This window comes from Salvelinus sp. IW2-2015, linkage group LG24, assembly GCF_002910315.2.
Source record: "Salvelinus sp. IW2-2015 linkage group LG24, ASM291031v2, whole genome shotgun sequence".
Classification (NCBI taxonomy): domain Eukaryota; kingdom Metazoa; phylum Chordata; class Actinopteri; order Salmoniformes; family Salmonidae; genus Salvelinus; species Salvelinus sp. IW2-2015.
Genome location: NC_036864.1, coordinates 4,948,595 through 4,972,036, shown reverse-complemented (window position 1 = coordinate 4,972,036; position 23,442 = coordinate 4,948,595). Strand labels below are relative to the sequence as shown.

The 23,442-nt window shown below is 44.3% G+C and overlaps 2 protein-coding genes across 3 annotated transcripts; one reads left to right on the top strand and one right to left on the bottom strand.

The window, feature by feature from the left end:
* The first annotated feature begins 1,901 nt into the window (after positions 1-1,901).
* Positions 1,902-3,736, top strand: LOC111951324 (cytochrome c oxidase assembly factor 6 homolog). 2 transcript variants are annotated; one of them, XM_023969383.2, is made up of 3 exons: positions 1,902-2,058; positions 2,643-2,807; positions 3,058-3,736. In XM_023969383.2, the coding sequence occupies exons 2-3, from the start codon at positions 2,664-2,666 to the stop codon at positions 3,157-3,159; spliced, it is 246 nt and encodes an 81-aa protein (XP_023825151.1). In that variant the 5' UTR covers positions 1,902-2,058; positions 2,643-2,663; the 3' UTR covers positions 3,160-3,736. The 2 variants fall into 2 exon arrangements, with proteins under 2 accessions (XP_023825151.1, XP_023825150.1); XM_023969382.2 differs by having other exon boundaries at positions 1,906-2,058; positions 2,647-2,807.
* Positions 3,720-21,458, bottom strand: LOC111951320 (solute carrier family 13 member 4-like). Its single transcript, XM_023969377.2, is given in 19 exon segments — positions 3,720-5,178; positions 5,805-5,942; positions 6,319-6,480; positions 7,199-7,227; positions 7,230-7,291; positions 7,293-7,430; positions 7,601-7,619; positions 7,622-7,687; positions 7,690-7,700; positions 7,842-7,943; positions 8,058-8,177; positions 13,013-13,197; positions 14,115-14,210; positions 14,300-14,333; positions 14,452-14,506; positions 14,606-14,787; positions 14,922-15,058; positions 17,642-17,770; positions 20,867-21,458. Coding segments are annotated over 19 exon segments (1,926 nt in total). The 5' UTR covers positions 20,990-21,458; the 3' UTR covers positions 3,720-5,040.
* Positions 21,459-23,442: the final 1,984 nt, after the last annotated feature.

The following is a 23,442-nucleotide window of genomic DNA, read 5'->3' as shown; positions in this document are numbered from 1 at the left end:
CACCAGCCAGGCAGGGCCTATTATATCCACTCTCAGACTAGGGGCAGTTTCCGATCAAAAAAGCAACCCGAATGTACCTCCTCCCACTCCCCCACACACCACCTTAATTCATGTCAGTTACATCAATCCATGACAAAGACTGACCCAACATAGCACTTCATGCCCAAAAAATTTATTTAAGCACTAATGACCTGCCAGTAGCCCCCAATGTTTGTCTATATGATTTGAACAATCGCTTGTCCGAACCTGGAGGGCCAAAAATAACTTTAGGCACAAGAATCCAAAATCCAATCAAATGCATTTTTATAAGCCCTTTTTATATAACAGCAGAAATACCCAGCACTAAAACCCCACATTAGCCAAGCACAGCCAGAAGGCTTTCAGAAGCACAGTGGAAATTACTCAAGATATGAGGGCAGGAACGTAGGGAAGAAAACCATAGAGAGGAAATCAGGCACCCGAGACCATGGCCAGTCCTTCTGGCGTGTACCAGGTAGAGAACATATTAACGAGTGCAAAGTAGCCTTCAGAAAAATAGTTCACACCCCTGACTTTTCCAAAAAGTATAGTCAACGATCTAAAACAAAATACTCCGTAATGTAAAAGAGGAAGAAAACTCTAACATTCAAAAATAAAATAAAAAAAATTAAACATGAATATTGGTATTGATTAGATAAAGTTTAAACCCCTTGAGTCAAATGCATGTTAGCGATTACAAGCTGTGAGTCTTTACTGGGTAAGGCCTCTAAGAGCGTTTCCACACCTGGATTGTGCAGACATTTCCCCCATTATCTTTTCAGAATTTCTCAAGCTCTGTGAAATTGGTGTGTGATATTGCTAGACAATCATTTTCAGGTCTTGCCATAGATTTTCAAGCAGATTTAGTCAAAACTGTAACTTGGCCACTCAGGAACATTTACTTTCTTCTTGGTAAACAACGCCAGTGTAGATTTGCCCTTGTGTTTTAGGTTATTGTCCTGCTGAAAGATGAATTAATCTCCCATGTCTGTGGAAAGCAGACTGAACCAAGTTTTCCTCTAGGATTTTCCGATGCTTAGCCTCCATACCAGCTATTTTGTATTCTGAAAAGCTCCCCCAGTCCTTAACGATGACAAGCATACCCATAACATGACGCAGCCCACCACTATGCTTGATATGGAGAGTGGTACTCAGTTATGTGTTGTGTTGTGATTTCTGCATTTGCCCAAACATAACGCTGTTATATTCAGGACAAAACGTTATTGCTTTGCAACAGTTGTAGCGAAATGTAGAGGGAAGTGAACAAGACTTTTAAAAGTGTTTTATTATGAAATATTGTTTGTCTCCCTCCTTGCTTGTTGTATCACATGAGAAACTTACATTTTGTCTTTCTTAGACCTGTTTCTGTGAAAATATGAGATTACTGTGTGAAGTGTGCCACCTAGCGGCATCTCAATACACTCCCCCAAAATGAGCGGAAAACATAGAGATAGATAGAGGACTTATCTTTGAATCTGTGCCATTATAGAGCACGCCAGCTTGTAGTTCAGCGTTTCCCAAACTCGGTCCTCTGGACTTTTCCCTAACACTGCACAGCTGATTCAAATGATCAAAGCTTGATGATTAGTTATTATTTGAATCAACTGTGTAGTACTAGGGTAAAAGCCAAAAGATTAAGACATGCGCTGGAATCTAGGTTGTGCCTTTAGTTTTCGAGACAATTAACAATCTAGGTTGTGCCTTTAGTTTTCGAGACAATTAATTTTAAAAAATTCTCTCATTGACTTCTCAAACCTGTCTGTTTCGCGACCGTTCCCGAAAGTCTCGAGATGTTGCGCCTCTGGGTTTCGAAACGCTGCGCTAAAATGACCTTTTGGCTACKAGAGGCCTCTATCATTCTCTATGGGGGGAAATGAACTCTTGCGTCGCTGAGATGCGACGGAAGTCCTTACTCCATAAGCAGCTGTCCTTGAATGCACTCGGGAAACATGTTACAGAACTAAAATTAGATCATTTAAATGCTCTTTTGGCATTATTGATCAAACCATTCATACCGGAGTAGTGATATAAACATTAATGGTGKGTTGTCAAGATTATAACGTMGTAGCATTAGCTAGCTAGCTTATTTGATAACAGTTTTGCTTGGGTTTGGAAACAGATTAGCTAGCTAGCTAACAAGGCACAATCTAAGGTTGGAGCTTGATTCTCGATGAATAAAACTTGTAAATCAACTAGCTGAAAGCCTTCATAGTCTCTTCTTACCTSTGTCAGAGGCTGTAGGATATGAGGGCTGCAGGATAAGAGGGATATGTGTGCGTTGGTTTTCGCATCACTGATTATAATAGAGCTCGCCAGCTTGTAGTCTGAACAAAAATAAACGCAACATGCAACAATTTCAAAGATTTTACTGAGTTACAGTTAATATAAGGAAATCAGTCAATTGAAATGAATACATTAGCCTGTAATCTAAGGATTTCACATGACTAGGAATACAGATCTGCATCTGTTGGTCACAGATACCTTAAAGAAAAGGAAATGGATCAGAAAACCAGTCAACCAGCCCCATCTCTGACCTAACCAAACAAAGAGGCAAGGTCAGGCTGTTGAAGTTGCAGATTGTGCCATGTAGTTGACRGAACCGTTTTTCTCTCTCGTTGTTTTAGTAAGTTTTCCCAAGCCCAGTGATGTCAGCCCCTAACTCGAACCAGAGAAAAGCATGCTGGGGCGCGAGGGACGAGCTGTGGAAGTGCCTTGATGATAACCAGGACAATGCCTCCTCCTGTGAGAAGTTCCAGAAAGAGTTTSAGGCGAGCTGTCCTGCTCAGTGGGTGAGTCTCCCTGTCTGCTCTCAAGTCTAGCTTATAACCTATTTGTTATTCTGTTGAAAATGACAGTCTATCATAGAGGTAGCCAGAGAGAGAGGCTAGATCTAGAATGTTTGTATATAAAGCCCTGCTTCTATTTGTGGTGGTCTAATTCCCTTACCTCTGGCTTTGATGTAGCTACAGTAGTAAACTCAGTGTGGTCAACAACCCTGGTCCTGCTCAAATACATCCTATCTCACATTGATCCTGACAGGTGAAACACTTCACCAAGAGGAGAGACTTTTTGAAGTACAAGGACAAGATGCAGACGGAGGGCTTTGAGCTTGCTGACGGGCCTAAAGAGTCACGGTCCTAGCCAGTAGCCACTGGTCAGAAGACTTGAGAGGAGGGCTTCCTGGGGCCTCCTGGTTGATGGACAGCAGTGGACTGTCACTGGTCACTAGAGCACAATCCTGCTATGCCTCTCAGTGACGACAGATGCTGGATTTCAGTGACCTAACACCTGGACACTGTGTAGATGTCAACTACGGGCCGCAGTCAGATTCTCAAGCTTCTCCGCAAGTGTGCACTTGTCTCGTTCACTCCTTGCCTCAGACTAGTGACCGTACCTACGTCACGCATGGGACAGGTGTGTGGTGACGTACCACGGGGAGCGCTGTGGAAAGTGCACCCCTCACAGTCACCGACATGGTTCTGCAGGCTTCCTCTGTATCCCTCTCTGCTCTCTCAATACAACGTCAAGTGGTTGTATGTGGTGTGACACAAATCGACTGCTCCGTGACTGGTAGTCTAACCACAATCGTTTCTTATTTATGCTTATTGTTAAAGATAGATTAAGATATTGTTCCTTATTTATGAATAGACAGTGACATGTTGTGTGTGTGTGTGTGTTTTGTTGTGATTAATAAAGACGAGTCAATGGTTCAATATTATTTTATAACAATTGTGTTTCATTTCCATGAATCTAGGCCTATTCTATGAGGTGAGTTGAATATGAGTGGAAACAACTACATTAAAGTTATTCAGGAATGTTACAGTTCATTGGATTGGTGTGACACTACAAGGCACATTTCTTTCTACATCACAAGTTGGCATGTATTTACAAAGGTTCTATATCTGTCTTCTAAAACCACATCAAAAGTATGAAAACTTGTGCAACATCGAATCAATTATAAACAGAGGTGCGGGATTTAGATTGCTTAACGTGCATACATTCTGTATCGGCCTACATTCTCACGACGACAGTGAATAAAGTACAAAAAGGCACACGATGACATTTTCAATTGGTTCCAAAAAATATAAAGCATTTCATACAAGTCACATGGTCTACGATAGAATGTACACTTTGCTCTGTCGTCATAGGGACAGGCGGCTCTCGTGATTTGGCTGTTGATTGGAGAGGCTCTTTACGCTGCAGTTTTCTCTCGGGTCTCTATTGTGTCTGTCTTGACACCCGATTCTCTATGGCTCTGGTCAATAGTAGTGCACTATATAGYGAATTTCAGCACACTGACAGTAGGGACCAAGTATGTAACACCATGAAGACTATACTACTGTAAATATAGAGTATAATTCTAATTAGCAAAGTGTCGTATGCATAGAAATACTGTTTATGTGGTTGTGTTACCTAAACCTATAGGAATATTATYTGTGACATACAGTATGCTGTGGCTCGTAGTTWTAATGTGTAAACCCATCTGTGAATCAATGTTTTTTTGTTTGTTGTGGGCTYTGGGATGGAGAGATTAGAAAACAATATAAAAGTAACATTTACAGCAACATACAGTAATATGGAGTAAAAGGCAATATGATCTGTTGACTTGAGTCAGTTGACTTGAGTCACAGAGTCTATTCCGTGCACCTCATATAGGCTACTTTGGCTGCGTTTAGACAGGCAGCCCAAWTCAGATATGTTGTGCAATTATTGGCAAAATATCTTATCTGATTGGTCAAAWTACCAATTAGTGGTAAAAAAAAWAAATCTGAATTGGGCCGCATATGAAAATGCAGCCTCTGCGTCTCCTCCCTTGTGGTGCTTCTTCCACTCAGTCTTCCCCAACCTGTCCGATTCTCAGACGTTACCAGCCAGGTTGAAGGAATAAGCCTCAGTCCCTTTCAATTTGGCATTTACAGTAAAAGAGACGGCGAGTGTCTCTGTTTAGAGACGTCTTCTGCATTCTTCCGCTCTCTGCCTCTCTCTCTCTCTCCGTGACTGCACTCTCACGCCCCCGCGTGGTTATAAGCTGCCAGTGACGTTCCTGGCGATGGCCCAGTCTGGGAACTCAGTCAGGTTGAAGAGGGGCACGCCCCAGGTCATTATGGCCAGCATCACCACTAGAACACCAATCAGATTCACCCCAAATCCTGCCTTCACCTGAGACAGACAACAACAACACAGGGTAAGACATATGTACTTGTTCTCTCTCTTATTATTGAAGAGCTCCAGTATGTACCTAAGCCTAGATGTTCTATTGAGGGCCCTGTGTTTGTACAATCATGTGACATAGCAAGTTCTCTTATTTCTCATGTTTTAAAAATAATATATATTTTTATTAGTTATACTAGTTTGATATTGACTATGGCACTGTTGAGTAGAGCTTGCAAGTTAAGCATTTCAATGTACTTGAGCGTGTGACAATACAACTTAACTTGCATTTATCCAGAAATGAGGATTACATCAACAATGAAAGCAATATTGTCTGAAGMTGGTGCTGGACCATCTGACATCATAAGGAAAGGGGGTCAGTTTGATGAAAAAGCTTTAAATAGAAGGTTCAAACCCCAGGCATGTCAAATGATTGCGCAAAACACCGGGCTCTAGTTATAGTGATAGATTGCTGCTCATTAAAAGGTATTACGACTATTAAATAAATCTCTTGTAATCTTGTATAATAGGACTGTTACATAAAAATGTCAGAATTGCAACAACAGCCTTTGATTCTGCTTGGCACTGTGCTGTCCCGTCCCAGTGGGGTTTGTGCTTATGTGTTTGTGTCTCACCATGTCGCTGATCTGCACATGTCCGTAACTGAACACTATGGCGTTGGGGGGGTTCCCGACGGGCAGCATGACTCCAAATGACACACACATGGTGGCGGGGATGAGTGTGTGGAGGGGGTTGATCTGCAGGGTCTCCGACTGAGAGAGAGAGAGAGGTCAGAGGTCAGAGGTCGCATACCTGCGTGTCACGCAAAGGAACAGGGTGTTTTCAATAATATTGACAYTGGCACCGAGAGAGGAGGGCGAGCAGATGGCTGTGTTGATGTTGTGAGAAGAGAGTAGAAGTGTATAGGCTATTCGAGGACACTGAGAATTGAGCTGAGAAATTGAAGGATGGGGCTTAGGGGTTCTTCTTCACGGGCTCTCAGGGTTAGAGGGGATAGTCAGGGAKGAGAGAATAGACTACGACTGTGGTTCTCTCTAGAGCCGAGTGCATAAACACAGTGTGCTTCTTACCAGAGACGATGGAGAGGATAGGTAGAGAAGACCGACAGAGAATGACAGTTATTCTTACCAGAGCAGAGAGGATAGGTAGGAACACGGTGAGAGTGGCGGGGTTGCTGGCAAACTCTGTAACCGCGGAGACGAGCAGGCAGGCCAGCAGCGTGACCATCCACGGGGGGAGACCACTCATCGGCTCCAGCTGTCTGCCGATCCACACACTCAGCCCTGACACCTGAACACACACAAACCACATGGACCAGACACACACAACCACACGATCAGACACACACCCCGCTGAGTTGTCATTGATGTATGTAATATAGATTGTGATGCAACCTCATAGCACATACAGTAACAGATATACTGTAACCACATTGGCAGGCATCAAGTTCAGAATGACACATTTCATGTGTACAACAGCTAAAGACTGCGTCACTATACTGAGAGCTTTGTTGTTTTACAAAAAGGACGTATTTGGGTGTTTATGGAGCCTTTGTTCATGTTTTTCCAGGCCCCCATACTACACGATGAGGAAGTGATTTGCTGTTTGGGGTAAGTTTCTTCAAAAACGTGAAATAACAAAGAAATGTGTCTGGAACCCTTCTATAACATGCCGTTTACACAGAGATTTGGTTGTAAAAAAAATGAATCTTCTCCTTTTAAACTTTTTTAAATCGAGACCGAATGAGACATTGACCGTCCTCTATTGACCCAATTAGGCAGAAAGTGTTGTGATTATAGATGTATTCTCATAACTCGCGACCCACCTCTCACATGCCCAGGCCCACTTTGGGTTCGACTATAGTTTAAGAAAACCGTGGTATAGTATGTTACCTTGCAGCATGAATTAGGCTGTTTGAGAAGGTTTTAATCCTAAGCAATCTGCCCTGTGGTGAGTAGCCTACGTGTTGTTCTGTACAGTAAGTACAGTATACTATATAACCTGGTACCTTGCAGCCAGCAGCCAAGGCGTAGCCCCTCCCACAAGGATGACGATCTCCCAGGGCATGAGATTCTGGAAGTCCTTCCAGGTGATCATGGGCCATGGGGTCTGGGTCTCTTTCTGCGGAGCCGTCCCCTGCGGGGGTTCTGGGGGCCCGAGAGAAGGGGCGACGGGCCGGGATGAGGAAGAGCAGGAAGCCCAGTAGCACAGAGACAGTGGCGTCGGTCCTGTAGCCTTTCCTGCGGAACACAAACAACATTTAACAAGTTTTTTTTTAATCGAACCTTCATTATTCAACGGTAGTCTCAATGAGAGAGGCTGCATTTTGAAATGGCACCCTATTCCGTGACTAGTGCGCCACCCCCCCCCCCCCCCTTTGATAGTGCACTACAAAACGGTGGCTACGTACTTCTCGAACAGCGACGTCACCCGGGTACGAAGCCTGGTTCTCTGGTGAACCACAGCAGAGTCATCAGGACGAAGAACACTCCTGTCCCACCTCTGGGTAGCTACAGCCCAGAGGAAACAACGCACAAGGTCAGTTTTGTTGTTTTCCTTCAGCTTTTGTACCGTCAATTAGTCCTCAGACATGGTTATACAACTAGTCTCTTGTCCCAGCTGTAACTGGAAAAAGAGTCTAAAAAAATCACCTGATGGGCCCAAGCTTTATGTACTCGTCGTGGATCTTCCTCTCTGACAGCATCTCTCTCCTTGTCTTACGTTTTTTACTCAACGAGCATGTCTCCCTGAAACTGGACACACAACAACACACGGTAAGGTTAATATCACAGAGATACCTGCACAATGTGCGTGTTCCTGTGTGCGTGTCTTCCTCCATTTCACATGCATGCGTGCGAGGTGCTTACTTGCAGCCGAGGAAGAGGAAGTGCAGCCAGACCCAGGTCAGCAGCAGCATGATGATCGCGATGGGGAAACTGAAGATGAACCAGGTCCCAAAGTTGATCACCTTTGCGTCCGGGTAGCGACTGCAAGGGGGAGAGAGAAAGAATGGTTAGTGATGGGAGGAGATACAGAGAGCACGGTTAACATTAAACCAAATGCACCACACAATCTGTAAGGGTATTGTCCTCATAGTAAACTCAGCAAAAGAAGAAACGTCCCCTTTTCAGGACCCTGTCTTTCAAAGATAATTCGTAAAAAATCCAAATAACTTCACAGATCTTCATTGTAAAGGGTTTAAAACTTGTTTCACATGCTTGTTCAATGAACCATAAACAATTCATGAACATGCACCTGTGGAACGGTCATTAAGACACTAACAGCTTACGGACGGTAGGCAATTAAGGTCACAGTTATGAAAACTTAGGACACTAAAGAGGCCTTTCCACTGACTCTGAAAAACACCAAAAGAAAGATGCCCAGGGTCCCTGCTCATCTGCGTGAACGTGCCTTAGTCATGCTGCAAGGAGGCATGAGGACTGCAGATGTGGCCGGGGCAATAAATTGCYATGTCCGTACTGTGAGACGCCTAAGACAGGGCTACAGGGAGACAGGATGGACAGCTGATCATCCTCGCAGTGGCAGACCACGTGTAACAACACCTACACAGGATCGGTACATCTGAACATCACACCTGCGGGACAGGTACAGGATGGCAACAACAACTGCCCGAGTTACACCAGGAACGCACAATCCCTCCATCAATGCTCAGACTGTCCGCAATAGGCTGAGAGAGGCTGGACTGAGGGCTTGTAGGCCTGTTGTAAGGCAGGTCCTCACCAGACATCAACAACGTTGCGTATGGGCACAAACCCACCGTCACTGGACCAGACAGGCCTGGCAAAAAGTGCTCTTCACTGACGTGTCGCGGTTTTGTCTCACCAGGGGTGATGGTTGGATTCGCGTTTATCGACGAAGGAATAAGCGTTACACAGAGGCCTGTACTCTGGAGCAGGATCGATTTGGAGGTGGAGTGTKCATCATGGTCTGGGGCGGTGTGTCACAGCATCATCGGACTGAGCTTGTTGTCATTGCAGGCAATCTCAACGCTGTGCGTTACAGGGAAGACATCCTTCTCCCTCATGTGGTACCCTTCCTGCAGGCTCATCCTGACATGACCCTCCAGCATGACAATGCCACCAGCCATACTGCTTGTTKTGTGCGTGATTTCCTGCAAGACAGGAATGTCAGTGTTCTGCCATGGCCAGCGAAGAGCCCGGATCTCAATCCCATTGAGCACGTCTGGGACCTGTTGGATCGGAGGGTGAGGGCTAGGGCCATTCCCCCCAGAAATGTCCGGGAACTTGCAGGTGCCTTGGTGGAAGAGTGGGGTAACATCTCACAGCAAGAACTGGCAAATCTGGTGCAGTCTAAGAGGAGGAGATGCACCGCAGTACTTAATGCAGCTGTTGGCCACACCAGATACTGACTGTTACTTTTGATTTTGACCCCCCTCCCCCTTTGTTCAGGGACACATTATTCCATTTCTGTTAGTCACATGTCTGTGGAAATTGTTCAGTTTATGTCTCAGATGTTGAATCTTGTTATGTTCATACAAATATTTATACACGTTAAGTTTGCTGAAAATATACGCAGTTGACAGTGAGAGGACGTTTCCTTTTTTTGCTGAGTTTAAAACACCAGCAATCACCAAGAGGCTCAGAATCTGGCCTTTTGGTGTCATGTCTATGGTGTTGGACGACAAGTTGCAGGGTAATCTCTCGTGGACAGACTAAATGGATGCGACCACTAAAGAGCAACAGTTGTTCCGGTGCTTTGGTTTTCCGGCACTGGTTATTTAGACGCATCGGGTTTGGGTGAAGGTTGTGCTTAGTGGGGGCTTGGATTTGAAGCAGAACATTTTTGGAAGTGGAGGGGCTCTGGCTCGTTAGTTTCTTATCTCATACATCTCCCCCAGAACCCAATGGAGCATCTTGATGGAATTACGGGAGATAGTAGTTCTGGGTTAAGACCCACTAGGGATACCCTCAGTATCACAAGTCATTACAGACTCAGGGAGGGTCCACTACTACAACCGTAGAACCAGCAGAAACTAACCGTTAACCCTTTTCTTTTGATCATGATCAGAACATGACGTCTGTAAGACCTCTGCAGGTCATTGACCACACAATGAATAAGTTCAGGTCTATTTTCTGCCTCTGTGGCCTATGTGGAAGGATATCTAGTAGTTGTCAATACTGGGCAGTGATTATGGTAATATCTCTGTTTTGCTGAAAGACAAGCTGACTCGCTGCTTCTTCTTCGTATACTTGCTCTGCTGTTCGATATCTGCCCGGTAAAAGGCTGAACACATGGATATTCTGACAGTTCCAACAGATACAACTGTTAAAACAATCAATGAATAGAAGCATTGCTGTTCCATCCACGCAGTCAGCAATATGAAGGGTCTATGCAAAACCACCCCCCACCCCTCCTCACCCTACTGTCTGCAGTCAAGGGTTATTGAGGGCTTTCATTCCCTTTTTCCATGTGGAAGTACGGGCCAAGGTCCTGCTTGCGCATACACTGAGTCAGATGAACTCGTAGATATCAATGMTATGTCTCCGTGTGCAGACATAAAAAATGGTATTCATGAGTTCATCAGACTCTGGGGAAGTAGATATAGGGCTTCATTGCCAAAATCCAGAAGTATCCCTTTAATGAATGATGTTGATGGAATCTTTTGGAATTTGCTATTAGATGCAAGGCAGATTATCTTGAGTATCATTCATTATTTGTATTACCACCTCCAACTGTCAATATAATATAATACAATAATATATGCCATTTAGCAGATTGCTTTGACAAAACCTGCATACCAGTGTTTAGAGGATGGGTCTGGTCTGGTGTTGTTACTCACTGTTGGAACTCTCTGTTCCCGCAGTAGCAGGATAAAAAATGCCTACAGGGTTTGGTTTAAGGTTCTGGTTTCACTAGTGTGGACCTGTTATAGCTACTCAGACAATACATCCTCTTTTGGGGAGCACCAGCAAACCCCCTGACTCACAGAGCTGTCCTTCACCAACCCGAGCCGCAGTTTGACAGAGCTACACACGAAGGAGTTACGTACTACTGACACATATTGTAGTTGCACTGGGGAGGGAGGAAAGGAGGGGGATAAAAAGGGAGAGAAGGACGTCTGATATAGACACAGTCAGATTTACCTTTGTCCAACAAACTTTAAGATGAAAAGAGGCCATTTTCCCTGGCTTAGCCTAGCTGATTTATTAAAGTGCCCAGGAAATCCGCTTTGTGGGATTGTTGAGAGGGTTTACACCCAGGCCTCTTTGTCCTTTTGTTTCCTCTGGACCTCGGTCACGGAGTTAAACATGACATCTCGTATCATTCAACGTTCCCTCTAAACTGCGCGCGTYCGAGCCCTTCCTCCACGACTGCCCGCGCAGAATAAATGCCATGCCGCGCAGAGACGCAACACATTGAAATAAACTGATTTCGCCCCATTAGTTTGCACTATATAGATCAACGTTTTTTTTCTGTGATCGAATCAACATTACAAGCAGACCTTTTTCAATGCAACAAACCAAAACATATCTGTCTTTGCAAGATTGAGTCTGTGATTTTGTTGTAGGCAGAGCCAGAGCGCAACAAAGTAGAATTCCACTGGTGGGGGTTGCCCACCAGCGGTCTTTGAATCACTCGCGCTTTTCAGATCAGAGCCCGCGCGTGTGCACATTTGTTAATATTCTTAGCGAGTTATTAGCCCAGTTATAGATAAGTAAAMGTTAGCAATGGGGAGTTACTGCTTCCCACTGGAGCACAAAACGCGTAGGCTACATTTCAAGCTGTCTTTAAAAAGCCAGTCAGGTAAAAAGCTTATGTCTTAATTAAAGGAGCAGTGTTGTATTATTTTGAGATAGGTTTGAATATGCAAATAAGCCAATAGCAGAGGTAACCTACATCGTCTCATTCTCTGCATGGTAAAAATAATTCATGTTATTTTGTAAAGTGGTTTCTTGCGTCATACAACACAATACAATGCAATTTACAGACACCTATTTGGCCCATGGTGTTACAGACCACATAAAAAAATCAGGAATTAATGTCAAGCCCTTCATAATGTCAAAACGTTTTTAAAAGTGTCATGCAATGTATGCCTGCATTGAACACCACATATAGGCTACTGTAGGCTATATCATAGAAATCCAAAAGCTATTTCCATGTGAACATGTTATGGGATTTGTTGGTAGGCCTACATTTTGCTCAAGTGGCCACAATAGCCTATTGGCTACTGTCTAAAACCGTAAGGGTACTGCCTCAGTATTCATTGRAAACATGCGCCGGAAGTTGCACAAAATTCTCACTATGTTCAAGATTCCACTKACAAGACCTCAAATTTGCTCAGTGCCAACCAAAATTTGAGGGATAATTGGTATCATTCATCTGATCAACTATCTTTATCTATCCATTTAAGTTTCACTGAGACAGAAATGACAGATTGTTATTTGGCTGATATTGACAGGGCATGGGGGTATTAGTCAGGTCTTGTATCTAGTAGTGAGAAATGTGTGGTATTGTATTTTGTTGATATTAATAGACCATGTGTAACCAGTGTGAAATGGCACACTAGTAGTGTTTCAATCGGTGACGTAATTTGCTCGGAGACTTTGAAAGTTGTTTCCCTTGCTCTGCGAGGGCTGTGGCTTTTGTGGAGCGATAGATAGCGACGCTTCGTGGGTGCCTGTTGTTGATGTGTTCAGAGGGTCCCTAGTTCGAACCCAGGTTGGCAATACTGTTACACAAAAGATATTTGGCTGATAGTGTATTGAAAGGCCATMGGGTATTTACCAGGTATTGTACCTATTGAACTGCATTCAATGCAGTGTATGGTAATGTAGCTTACTTGTTGAACTGTTCGGCGAAGATAAGGTTGGTGGAGGTGCCGGTGATGGTGATGAGGCCTCCGATGGTGGCTGCGTACGTGATGCTGAGAGACAGACATTTACAGATCATATGATCTCTCTTGGTGGGGTAGCGAGAGTCTTTGCTCTCCTTCTCCTTCTTGGGCTCTGGGATGCTGATCGCTGTCTGGAACAGAGAGAGGAACAAGCATAGTGAGCCACTGTTTGTGGGGGAAAAAATATAACAGACATGTTTTGTACACAATAAAGAAAATAAATGATGGGTCAACATCTAAATATAGCTCCCAGCGTTGGTCAAAGCTCAGAACGCTTATAMTCTTGATTTGACMGAGTTTTAATTGAGCCTGCTTCTTTGCGAATGAGTGGAATCATGAACAGTGGTTTGTTAGTTGTGTTCCCATGCGTCCTCTGGATTTGCCGCCTGGATTTGCCTTTTTTTTAGCAGCACATTGACCACTCCCTCAAAACGACTAACTCCGCCCTCTCGCGGCACAGACCGAGGGCCTGAGACGTGAAACGAACTGCCCCAGCTCGGAGTCGGCTCACGAGAGAAGTAGGCAAAACTGTAGACGTTGCTGACAGTGTGTTTGCGAGACGCCGGTCAAAAGTCAGTTTTAAAATGGTCCTGCGACTCCTGCCGTGTCTACAGACATCCCCAAAGAAACAAAAAACGACTTTCTGAGAATAAGTGCACAACTGGTAGTCACTTATAGATATGTATAGCTATGTAGATCAGTGGAGGCTGCTGAGGGGAGGACGGCTCATAATAATGGCTGGAACGGAGCAAATGGAATGGGCATCAAACACATTGTCATTGCTATCAGGGATCCTTGGTACGTCCATACGCCTAAACCTAACCCCCAAACCTAACCTTAACCAAAACCCTTAACCTAACCTTAACCAAAATTACCTATAAATGTCAACTTCAATGGGGTAGGGACGTCCCAAGGATACTAAGTTCTCCTAAAAATTTTCCAAATAGCAATAAATGAGCTTCAACTATTAAAAAAAATATTTGTGAGGGGACTCACTAAAACTCAAACCTTGGTTAGGGCCCTGTGTGTAGTGAGTGTGTCTACTGACCGATGGGAGGTGTCCGTTGGTCTGCTTTAGGGACAACTGGCCCAGACTGGCTTTACTGGCCTTCCTACCAGTCCCATTAGTCTCCACAGTCGGCAACTGAGAGAAACAAAACACACAATGGAGAATTAACGTAGAAGTAAAAGACAGATATTCTTACAAAGATTTACAAAGGTTTATAGTCTCACCTCAGTCAGAGTGCAGAGCTCCTGCTTCATACAGCTGTGGATAAAACACAACATGTTCATTATAACACTGGAGTTGTTTTCATGATGTGGACTGCAAGACTGTATTGTATGTGATTCTTCAGTGATTGTCTCAAAAGCTCCTCAYGTCTTACCTGTCTCTGCGATACAGACGCTCYAGTTGGTTCTGTTCCAGATTCTCTTCCCTGTCTGCAGAGGAGCAAAACAAAACCGTTTAACGATTACAGTTATGTACAATTTACCATGTCACTGAGATGTTTACTGCAGGCYGTGAGGGGGCAGCCATACCGCTGAGGCAGTCGTCCTCGGTGGCCTCGACGGTTTCGGAGTCTCCCTGGGTGTCGGCCACGCCGGTGCTGATGAGCTGCTGCAGGACGGCCTCAGCGATGGGCATCACCATGGCAGTAGTGGAGGTGTTACTGAGCCACATGGACAGGAAGACCGTACAGCACATGAAACCCAGCACCAACCTGAGAATACACACAGGAGAGAGAAGTTGAGGGTGTGTGTGTGTGTGTGTGTGTGTGTGTGTGTGTGTGTGTGTGTGTACACTTGATTTATATATGCTTGTGTGTGCGCACGTTTGTGGTAGCTGCGTACTTACATGCCAGGCTTGGCTCCAGCAATCATGACCATGCGTAAAGCGATGCGTTTGTGGAGGTTCCATTTCTCTATGGAGGCCGCCAGACAGATCACCCCCATCAGCAGCAGAGTGGTGTCCTTACAGTACTCTGCAGCTACCTGTACCAGAGACAACCACACAGTATTTATAGCACTCTATACACACAAATACACTCGATCCTTACATGTGACAAGGACGCGCACACACCTGGAATTAGTCAACATTTTTTGACAGATTCTTTGCTTTGACCTCTTCTGTGTTCATGCTTGTCGAAAAGCATGACTTTATGTATTTGTACTCCATGATGGGCTCAGATGGATCAGTTGGATCAACACGTCTGAGCTTTGCTCCTTTCCAAACACTTGCGATTGGAGGCATACAAACTAAAAATGGGACCTAAAAATCGATGCCTGGCATGTGAGAGGGCAGGGGGAAGGTTTTACGCCGTAACACCTTCCTGTTTGTGCCAGGTTAAAACTGAGGGAAAGCGATCCCATTGGTGAGGTGTGGGAGAGCAGCACTAAGTACAGTACACACGTTTAGTCATCAGAGCAAAGAGTTGCATTAAAAACATGGATATTTACCAAACACGGTTTCAAGGGCTTATAATAACACTAAAAGCCTGCTTTGGCAGGTTTTGTCCATGCGATCAGATCACATGAGCGACTCAGTGGTTCTTTTTTTATGTAACACTGATATAGCAAAGAGAGGGAACCATTAATTGTGGTCATTGGGACCACTTGGGGCTGGTTTAATGACAGACCATTTCCTGTCCAGCAGGAAATTAGTACATGAGGCCATCATCTCAGTGCTAACTGCTTCACTGGAGACGACCAGAGAGGATCTGCCTACCATGCTTCCTGTATTATATTAGACGTTATCAAACAGATACCTCGTGATAACTGATGATCTAATGATGTCAGGTTATCAGAACGAGTGAGTCACTCACATGTTAACATGGGTCTGTGACATCATTACCGTCTCTTCACATAAGAGAGGAGGATGGTGAAAGGTCAGAAGAAGCTACATTTGTTAGCGAGTTAGTTAGCGAGTGTAAACCAGGTGTTAACAACAATGCTGAGTTTTTTGTTTGTTTCCTCTTAATGGGATTGGGTCAACCTACTTCCCTTTCAGTCATCACAGAGGCATTACAAAGCAATGGGACAGGACTTCTCAGGTTATTCCTAGAAAGCATCCATCCGTACGCTTTACATCCATCTGCTCCACATATGTAACAGTGTTGACAGTGTTATTTAGAGCGACCGAAAGGGGCGTACATGTTACAGTATACCTCCTTAGAGGCCCCAAGTATCCAGGGCAGCTTACTGTACATACACTAGGAGTATGGTAAATATGGTAAATACTGTAAATGCTTAGAGATCCGATTTTACACACTAAGAGAAGTGTTAATTTGGCCGTAGTGGGAGTCAAGTGCTCAGATTACTGTATTTACAGTTGAACAAGAATTATGTGAAAGGAATATTTTGGGTTTGAATATACGTTTGTGTGTTTGTTCACTGCACAGAAATATAAACGCAAGATGTAAAGTGTTGGTCCCATGTTTCATGACCTGAAATAAAAGATTCCAGAAATGTTTAATTAAAAAATGTGTTTACATCCCTTGACAAAATAATCCATCCACCTGACAAGTGTTGCATATTAAGAAGCTGATTAAACAGCAGGATCATTACACAGGTGCACCTTGTGCTGGGGGCAATAAGAGGCCACTCTAAAATGTGCAGTTTTGTCACACAAAACAATGCCACTGATGTCTCAAGTTTTGAGGGAGCATGCAATTGGCACGCTGACTGCAGGAATGTCTACCAGAGCTGTTGCCAGAGAATTAAATGTTAATTTCTCTACCATAAACCGAGAGAATTTGTCAGTACGTCCAAGCGGCCTCACAAACGCAGACCATGTGTATGACGACGTGTGGGTGAGCGGTTTGCTGATGTCAATGTTGTGAACAGAGTGCCTCGTGGCGGCGGGGTTATGGTATGGGCAGGCATAAGCTACGGAGAAACAAACACAATTGCATTTTATCTATGTTAATTTGAATGCACAAAGATACTCTGACGAGATCCTTAGGCCCATGTTTATGCCATTCATCCACCGCCATCACCTCGTGTTTCAGCATGATAATGCACGGCCCCATGTTGCAAGGATCTGTGCGCAATTCCCGGAAGCTGAAAATGTCCCAGTTCTTCCATGGCCTGCACTCACCAGACATGTCACCCATTGAGTGTGTTTGGGATGCTCTGAATCGATGTGTACAACTGTGTGTTCCAGTTCCCGACAATATACAGCAACTTCACACAGCCATTGAAGAGGAGTGGGACAGCGTTCCACAGGCCACAATCAACAGCCTGATCAATTCTATGCAAAGGAGATGTCACGCTGCATGAGGCAAATAGTGGTCACACCAGATACTGACTGGTTTTCTGATCCACGGCCATAATTTAAAAAAAAAGGTATCTGTGACCAAGTCATGTAAAATCCATAGATTAGGGCCTAATTAATATATTTTGATTGACTGACTTCCTTATATGAACTGTGACTCAGTAAAATATTTTAAATTGTTGCATGTTGTGTTTCTACTTTTGTTCTGTCTGTGCGTGCGTGCGTGCGTGCGCTCCTGGTCCTCAGTGCCCTTAGCAGAGAGCGGGAGAAAGAGAGAGGAGAGTGAGTGATACTTTACTGACCTCGCTGGACTTGAGCACTCCGAACAGTGGGTATAGGAAGGCTGGAACGAGGGCAGCAGCTCCAAGGGGTACAGCTTCTGATACCCAGTACACTGCTGTCACTATCAACACGTACGCACAACAGGCCTCCTACAGGGGACAGAGACACAAGGGGGTGAGACATAGGGAAGAAACAAGAGATTGGGCTTTTATGCAACAATGCAGCTTGCCAAGGTCCAAACCTTCTACATGTATGCCGGTATCGTATTCGAACGTTGCTTATCATGAAAGCACGATCAATTATTGAGTATATGTCAATGTTAAACTTTGTGAAATTCTGGTGAAACAAACTCATTGCTGGGCACCCCGTTTTGTCAGGGTTCATTTGTCTGAGTTTATTCCACTAGGGTTTATTGGAGTGCAATAATACTGTTCCCTGAAAGAAATTGATTTTTAATTTTTATTTTATTTATTAGGATCCCCATTAGCCGACACCAATGGGGACAGCTAGTCTTACTGGGGTACGACATATAACGAAAAATACCTTTCAGACAAAAGACTTTACAATTGAAATACATTTAAAAACATTAACATGTGGCGTGTGTGTGTGTGTGTGTGCGCATCTATCAGTTACAAAGTTACCGTGAGACCAAACCCACTGTGTTCGTTAGTCACATTTCAACACCATTTATTTGCCATGGAAACAATGGAGAATGTGCTCAGTTTGTGAAAGAGCCAATCCAAATTCCAATCTAATAGTTTAATCAAAATGGGATTTGTTAAGTCATTCATTTAAACGTACCTGTTTAACCTTTTTGTTTTCTTGGAAACTTGAGGCAGCTTTTCATCAAAATAGATGAATAACTGAATAGTTTTTTTAGAGAACGACCTTGTCAAGTTTTTCAGACACTGAGCTCATCAAATCAATGAATATCTTGGATCTTCTCCTTTAGTGAGCTGCGCATATCTATCTCACCACATTGAATGATCCTTTGTTACCACAGGCCTGGGTAGAGGGGTAACGTACAGTACTCCCACGGGACCACCAGTGGTGGTCACGTTGTACAGTAAACCAGCGGTAGCTTATCCTGCGTAAGTGAGGAAGCCTTAGAACTCTCCCTTCCCATAAAACATGTCCTACACGTGATGTGTGTCAGGCACTTGTCTGACCAGTGTATCGTGTAACTCCTGGTGGAGTACAGGTTGTCTGGAGAGAGAGGTGAGGGGTCTGGCAATACATCAGCTATACACACACACACACATGCATGCACACCATCAGACTGTCCCGCAATGCACACACACACACACACTGGTAGTGTAACCGCCCATTGAAAACAATGTTGAATATTGTTGTGTATCACACAGAGACTATTTTGCCTCTCCATGGTGCCTTTAAGGTGGAAGCCACCAACCCTGGCCACGAGCACCTGCCTGGGCACGTTCTCCACATGTGCCCCACTGGACATGCCCAGTCCTGACCACATCACCACAGGGGGGAACACAACACCTCCATTCTATGATCTAGATAAATATACAGGCTGTTACACATTAATAATCTACTATGGCCATTGGGAAAGTGTCCCCAGGTTTTGCCCCAGGAAACTGAGGTGATCTGACTATCTCCCAGTAGTTAGTGTTTGTCAGATACGGGATGTGAAGTCAGATCTCTGTCATTCAGGAGACCGGGGACAGAGACAATCAGAGATCCTAAGAGATTATTGATCAGAGGTTGTCACACAGTAGAGGACTGTCATGGAATGAATGGACTTTCAATGAAGCAATAAACTCACTCAGAATCTCATCCTTTTTTTCAGTTTCATCGTAGAACTGGGTTTTTGAGGCAATCATGGGTTATTTCTTACTTACTGACAGGTTTCATTCAGTTAGGTAGTCGGGAAATACGTTTCTAAATGGTAAATTGCTCAATTTGTTTCTCCAATCTACCATGTGTATGGATGGACTGTATGATATTTCACTGCAATGAGCAAGCGCTTGTCAAAAGGTCAAAGGTGACTCAGCAGAGAGTTTCTATCCACATCTGGAGGTAGCATGGTCATGTGAGTTCTTAGAGTGAGAATTTGGAGGAAAGGTCACTTCACCTTTCAGACCATTACTCAACATGACCCTTAATAAGTGTGTGATGTGATCAATGAAAGAAACTGGCTTTCGGGCATTCATGTTATCTCTCCATAAAGGCCAAATGCTTTTATAAAGATAATTAGTCTGGATAACCGTTCATCAGTGTTGACGATGCGATTCTCAGATGATTACTTTAAGAATGAATTCACTCAATAGTTCAATTCCTCTTATCTTCCTCTGGAGGAACAATGATGATTAAATGGAAACACTGGTTTGCATTTCCTCGTGTGAGCTCTACTGATCTTCTCTGAACACAGTTAGGTCAGTTAATCTGCTCATTGGACAGACATTATGGCTCCTGACTCAAACCCCAAGGAGCTGAGTTCATCCTGCTATCAGAGATACGGAGGATCCCTTGCCTGAGACCAGGGCCGGGATTCATAAAGCGTCTTCGACTAGGAGTGCTGATCTAGGATCAGTTTAGCGATTTAGATCATAATGAATAAGGACCCTGAAGACTAGGCTTAAGTTCAGTGGGCTAACACAGTCCCGGAGTAAGAAACGTGGGTTTGAACCCAGAGAGGCCCATTAGTACAATTCTCTCAGGCTGACACAGGAGAACAGAGCATGATGGGTTCTGTAGCTGCAGCTGGCCACATGCTCCATTGTTCTGTCCCTCTCTGAACTTGACAAATTCTGTAATTGGTGAGAGAGTGCATTCTGGAACCGCAGGTGGTTCTACACAAACAGAACGACCAGATCCTTCCCCACATAGCTGAGCTGAGTTATATAACCTAATAGCTTGGCACAGATTCCCTTTCTCCCTGTCGCCTGTGGTGCCAACCGCTGTACAACAATGCACCCTACTGTGAAGTGTAAACACGCGGAATGGTGCACTTTATGCACAGACGCCAAGTGCATAACAAAATGCGTAAAACAAGTTTCCATTAGCAAAGCATTATTGGAATATGATGTAAATCGAAATATTTGTACTGCGGTTATGTATTATGGCTAAATGTAATCATAAAGACACTGACAGCTGTTCTCATCCCCAATTTTATTCTGCTTCATATACTTTAGGCTAACTCGGAAGAACAATGCAGACAGCCTACCCATGCGCAATGTTAGTCATGCTAGTGACATGGTATGATGAATTCGGGTACTCACGCTGGTGGGGTGGATGAGGGGCAGCGGCAGCAGCGACAGCGGGATCAGCACCACCAGGATCAGCTTGCGTGCTCTCCATAGCTTCTTGATAAGGTCCATCCTTGCGGCGGCCTCCAGCCTCATCGGGGATTGCTCGCCTGGGTTCGGTCTCAGCGCAGAGAAGCTGGCTTGTTGGTCCCTTTTAACTGGTTATTTGGCGTGACATGAAGTCTTAATGAAAGTAAAATAAAAAAATCCCTTTAAATGTCTCCTTCTGGAGTGAAAACTGGAGTTTCTATTTGCAGGTTCTGCTTGTTTAGTTCTGGTGGCTGTCCTCCGTCTGAAATAACTGCTCTTCGAGACAATCTCACCGCCGTACTTGACCTGCAGAAAACCCCCACCTTTGAGTTCAGCTAGGAGGTCTAAAAGTGAAACAAATCGTTTCCTGACTTCTTTTTCAATGCAGCCTACTTATTCTTATCTGAATACCAGATAAGGTCTCTTCTTCAGGGTTCCCTTGCAAAGGAAACCTTGGTCCCAATGGGAAATAAAGGTTAAATAAAATGTTGTAAAATGCTGATGTTTGAGATAGACCAGGCGGCACAACTGTATATAGGCTACCGTGAGTGCAATAAATGTCTATATAAAGAGGTTCTCAGCACCATGACTTTTCATAACTTGTCACATTTATGACCCTCAAGTATGCTAATTTCCTCAACCTCATCCTTCACTCCGCCTCACTGGTCTCTAAACCAATCAGCTTTTAGTAATGACTTGCCATGAGTTTGCAGCGTGGTGTGCAGAAGAGAGGCAGGCCTTGCGTCGTTTTCGTGCGTGGAATGTGTAATAGTATTACGGTCATGTACCATTGGTAATCCAGATCCCAATAACTGATCTTATGATATAACATTTGCTACCCGGACTATTTACATTGACCTCTTTTAGTATTTATTTATCTTAATTATTTTGCACTGGCTCTATGCATGCTCACTAGACTCTACCCACACGCTCACTAGACTCTACCCACACGCTCACTAGATTCTACCCACACGCTCACTAGGCTCTACCCACACGCTCACTAGACTCTACCCACACGCCTCACTAGACTCTACCCAACACGCTTCACTAGACTCTAACCACACGCTCACTAGACTCTACCCACACGCTCACTAGACTCTTACAACCCACACGCTCACTAGACTCTACCCACACGCTCACTAGGAACTCTACCCACACGCTCACTAGACTCTACCCACACGCTCACTAGACTCTACCCACACGCTCACTAGACTCTACCCACACGCTCACTAGACTCTACCCACACCGCTCACTAGGACTCACCCACACGCTCACTAGACTCTACCCACACGCTCACTAGACTCTACCCACACGCTCACTAGACTCTACCCACACACTCACACATACTACACTGGCACTCCAACACGCACGCACGCATGCACGTACGCACGCACGCACACACACACACACACATGCATATTGACGCCACAAACACTAACACATTAACACACTTTCACATACACTGCTGCTCCTCCGTTTATTATATGTCCTGATTGCCTAGTTTTACCCCTACCCACATGTACATTCTGTATTCAATGTGATTTGATTTGTAAAGAAACGTTTTGAGTGCTATATAAATTAAAGTGCTGGTATGAACATATTATTTCATTTAACAGCTCGTTGTTCCATGTGCACCAGTTTTGGTCCATACCAGTTTTGATCCATACATAGTGTGTCTCCGGTCCCTAGACGCCATGGACTGATACCCCACCAGTCAGAGTGAAGCGCAGTCCGAGCCTGCCCTCAGGTGGAATTTGTCTGTACAGTAAGTGCTAAATCGAAGTTCCCACATTTGAGTGGAGGGCTGTGGAACTGAGGAGCTACACCATCTTTACACGCCCATCTTCCCTTCTCTATTCATACAAAGCTTTCCTCTGTTCTGTGAACGTGTCAATGTTCAGTTAGCTGTCACATTTGTCATCGTTATGCAGCTGAATAGCCTGGCGGTTTAAAAAGTTCTAAAATAGCTAAATATAGGCTATGTCATGGTCATTTATGGGTTTAACGTGAAAGCTACACAAATAAGTACATTTTAAACTTTGCTGAGCGGCTAACTAATGTCACATGACAGACTTCTAACTCATAATCAGCATAATCCGAGCAAACAACAAACAGTTTCAGTCAGTTCCTCCAGCTTTCCTAGTGAATAGCGTTCCGATTATACAAACCCATTTTATAATATGCTTTCATTCGCTCCAATTTATCATTGAAATACCAGACACTTAACCGTCACGAAACACCTTTGCGTGACAGAGAGAGGTTTACCGATGACTTGCATCTGAAAGCCTTTTGCTTTGGCTGTATATAGAGTACCTGTTTATTGCATGCCAATAAAGTAAAAGTGAGAGAGAGAGAGAGAGAGAGAGAGAGAGAGCGGACGGCGATTGCTACAGCACAGGGACCTCGTTGATCTACACAGTCAAACAAAGGTAATGTACAGAGCAGCCTCATCACAGCATCACAGCCACATCACAGCCTCACCGCAGCCTCACCACAGCCTCACCACAGCTTCACCACAG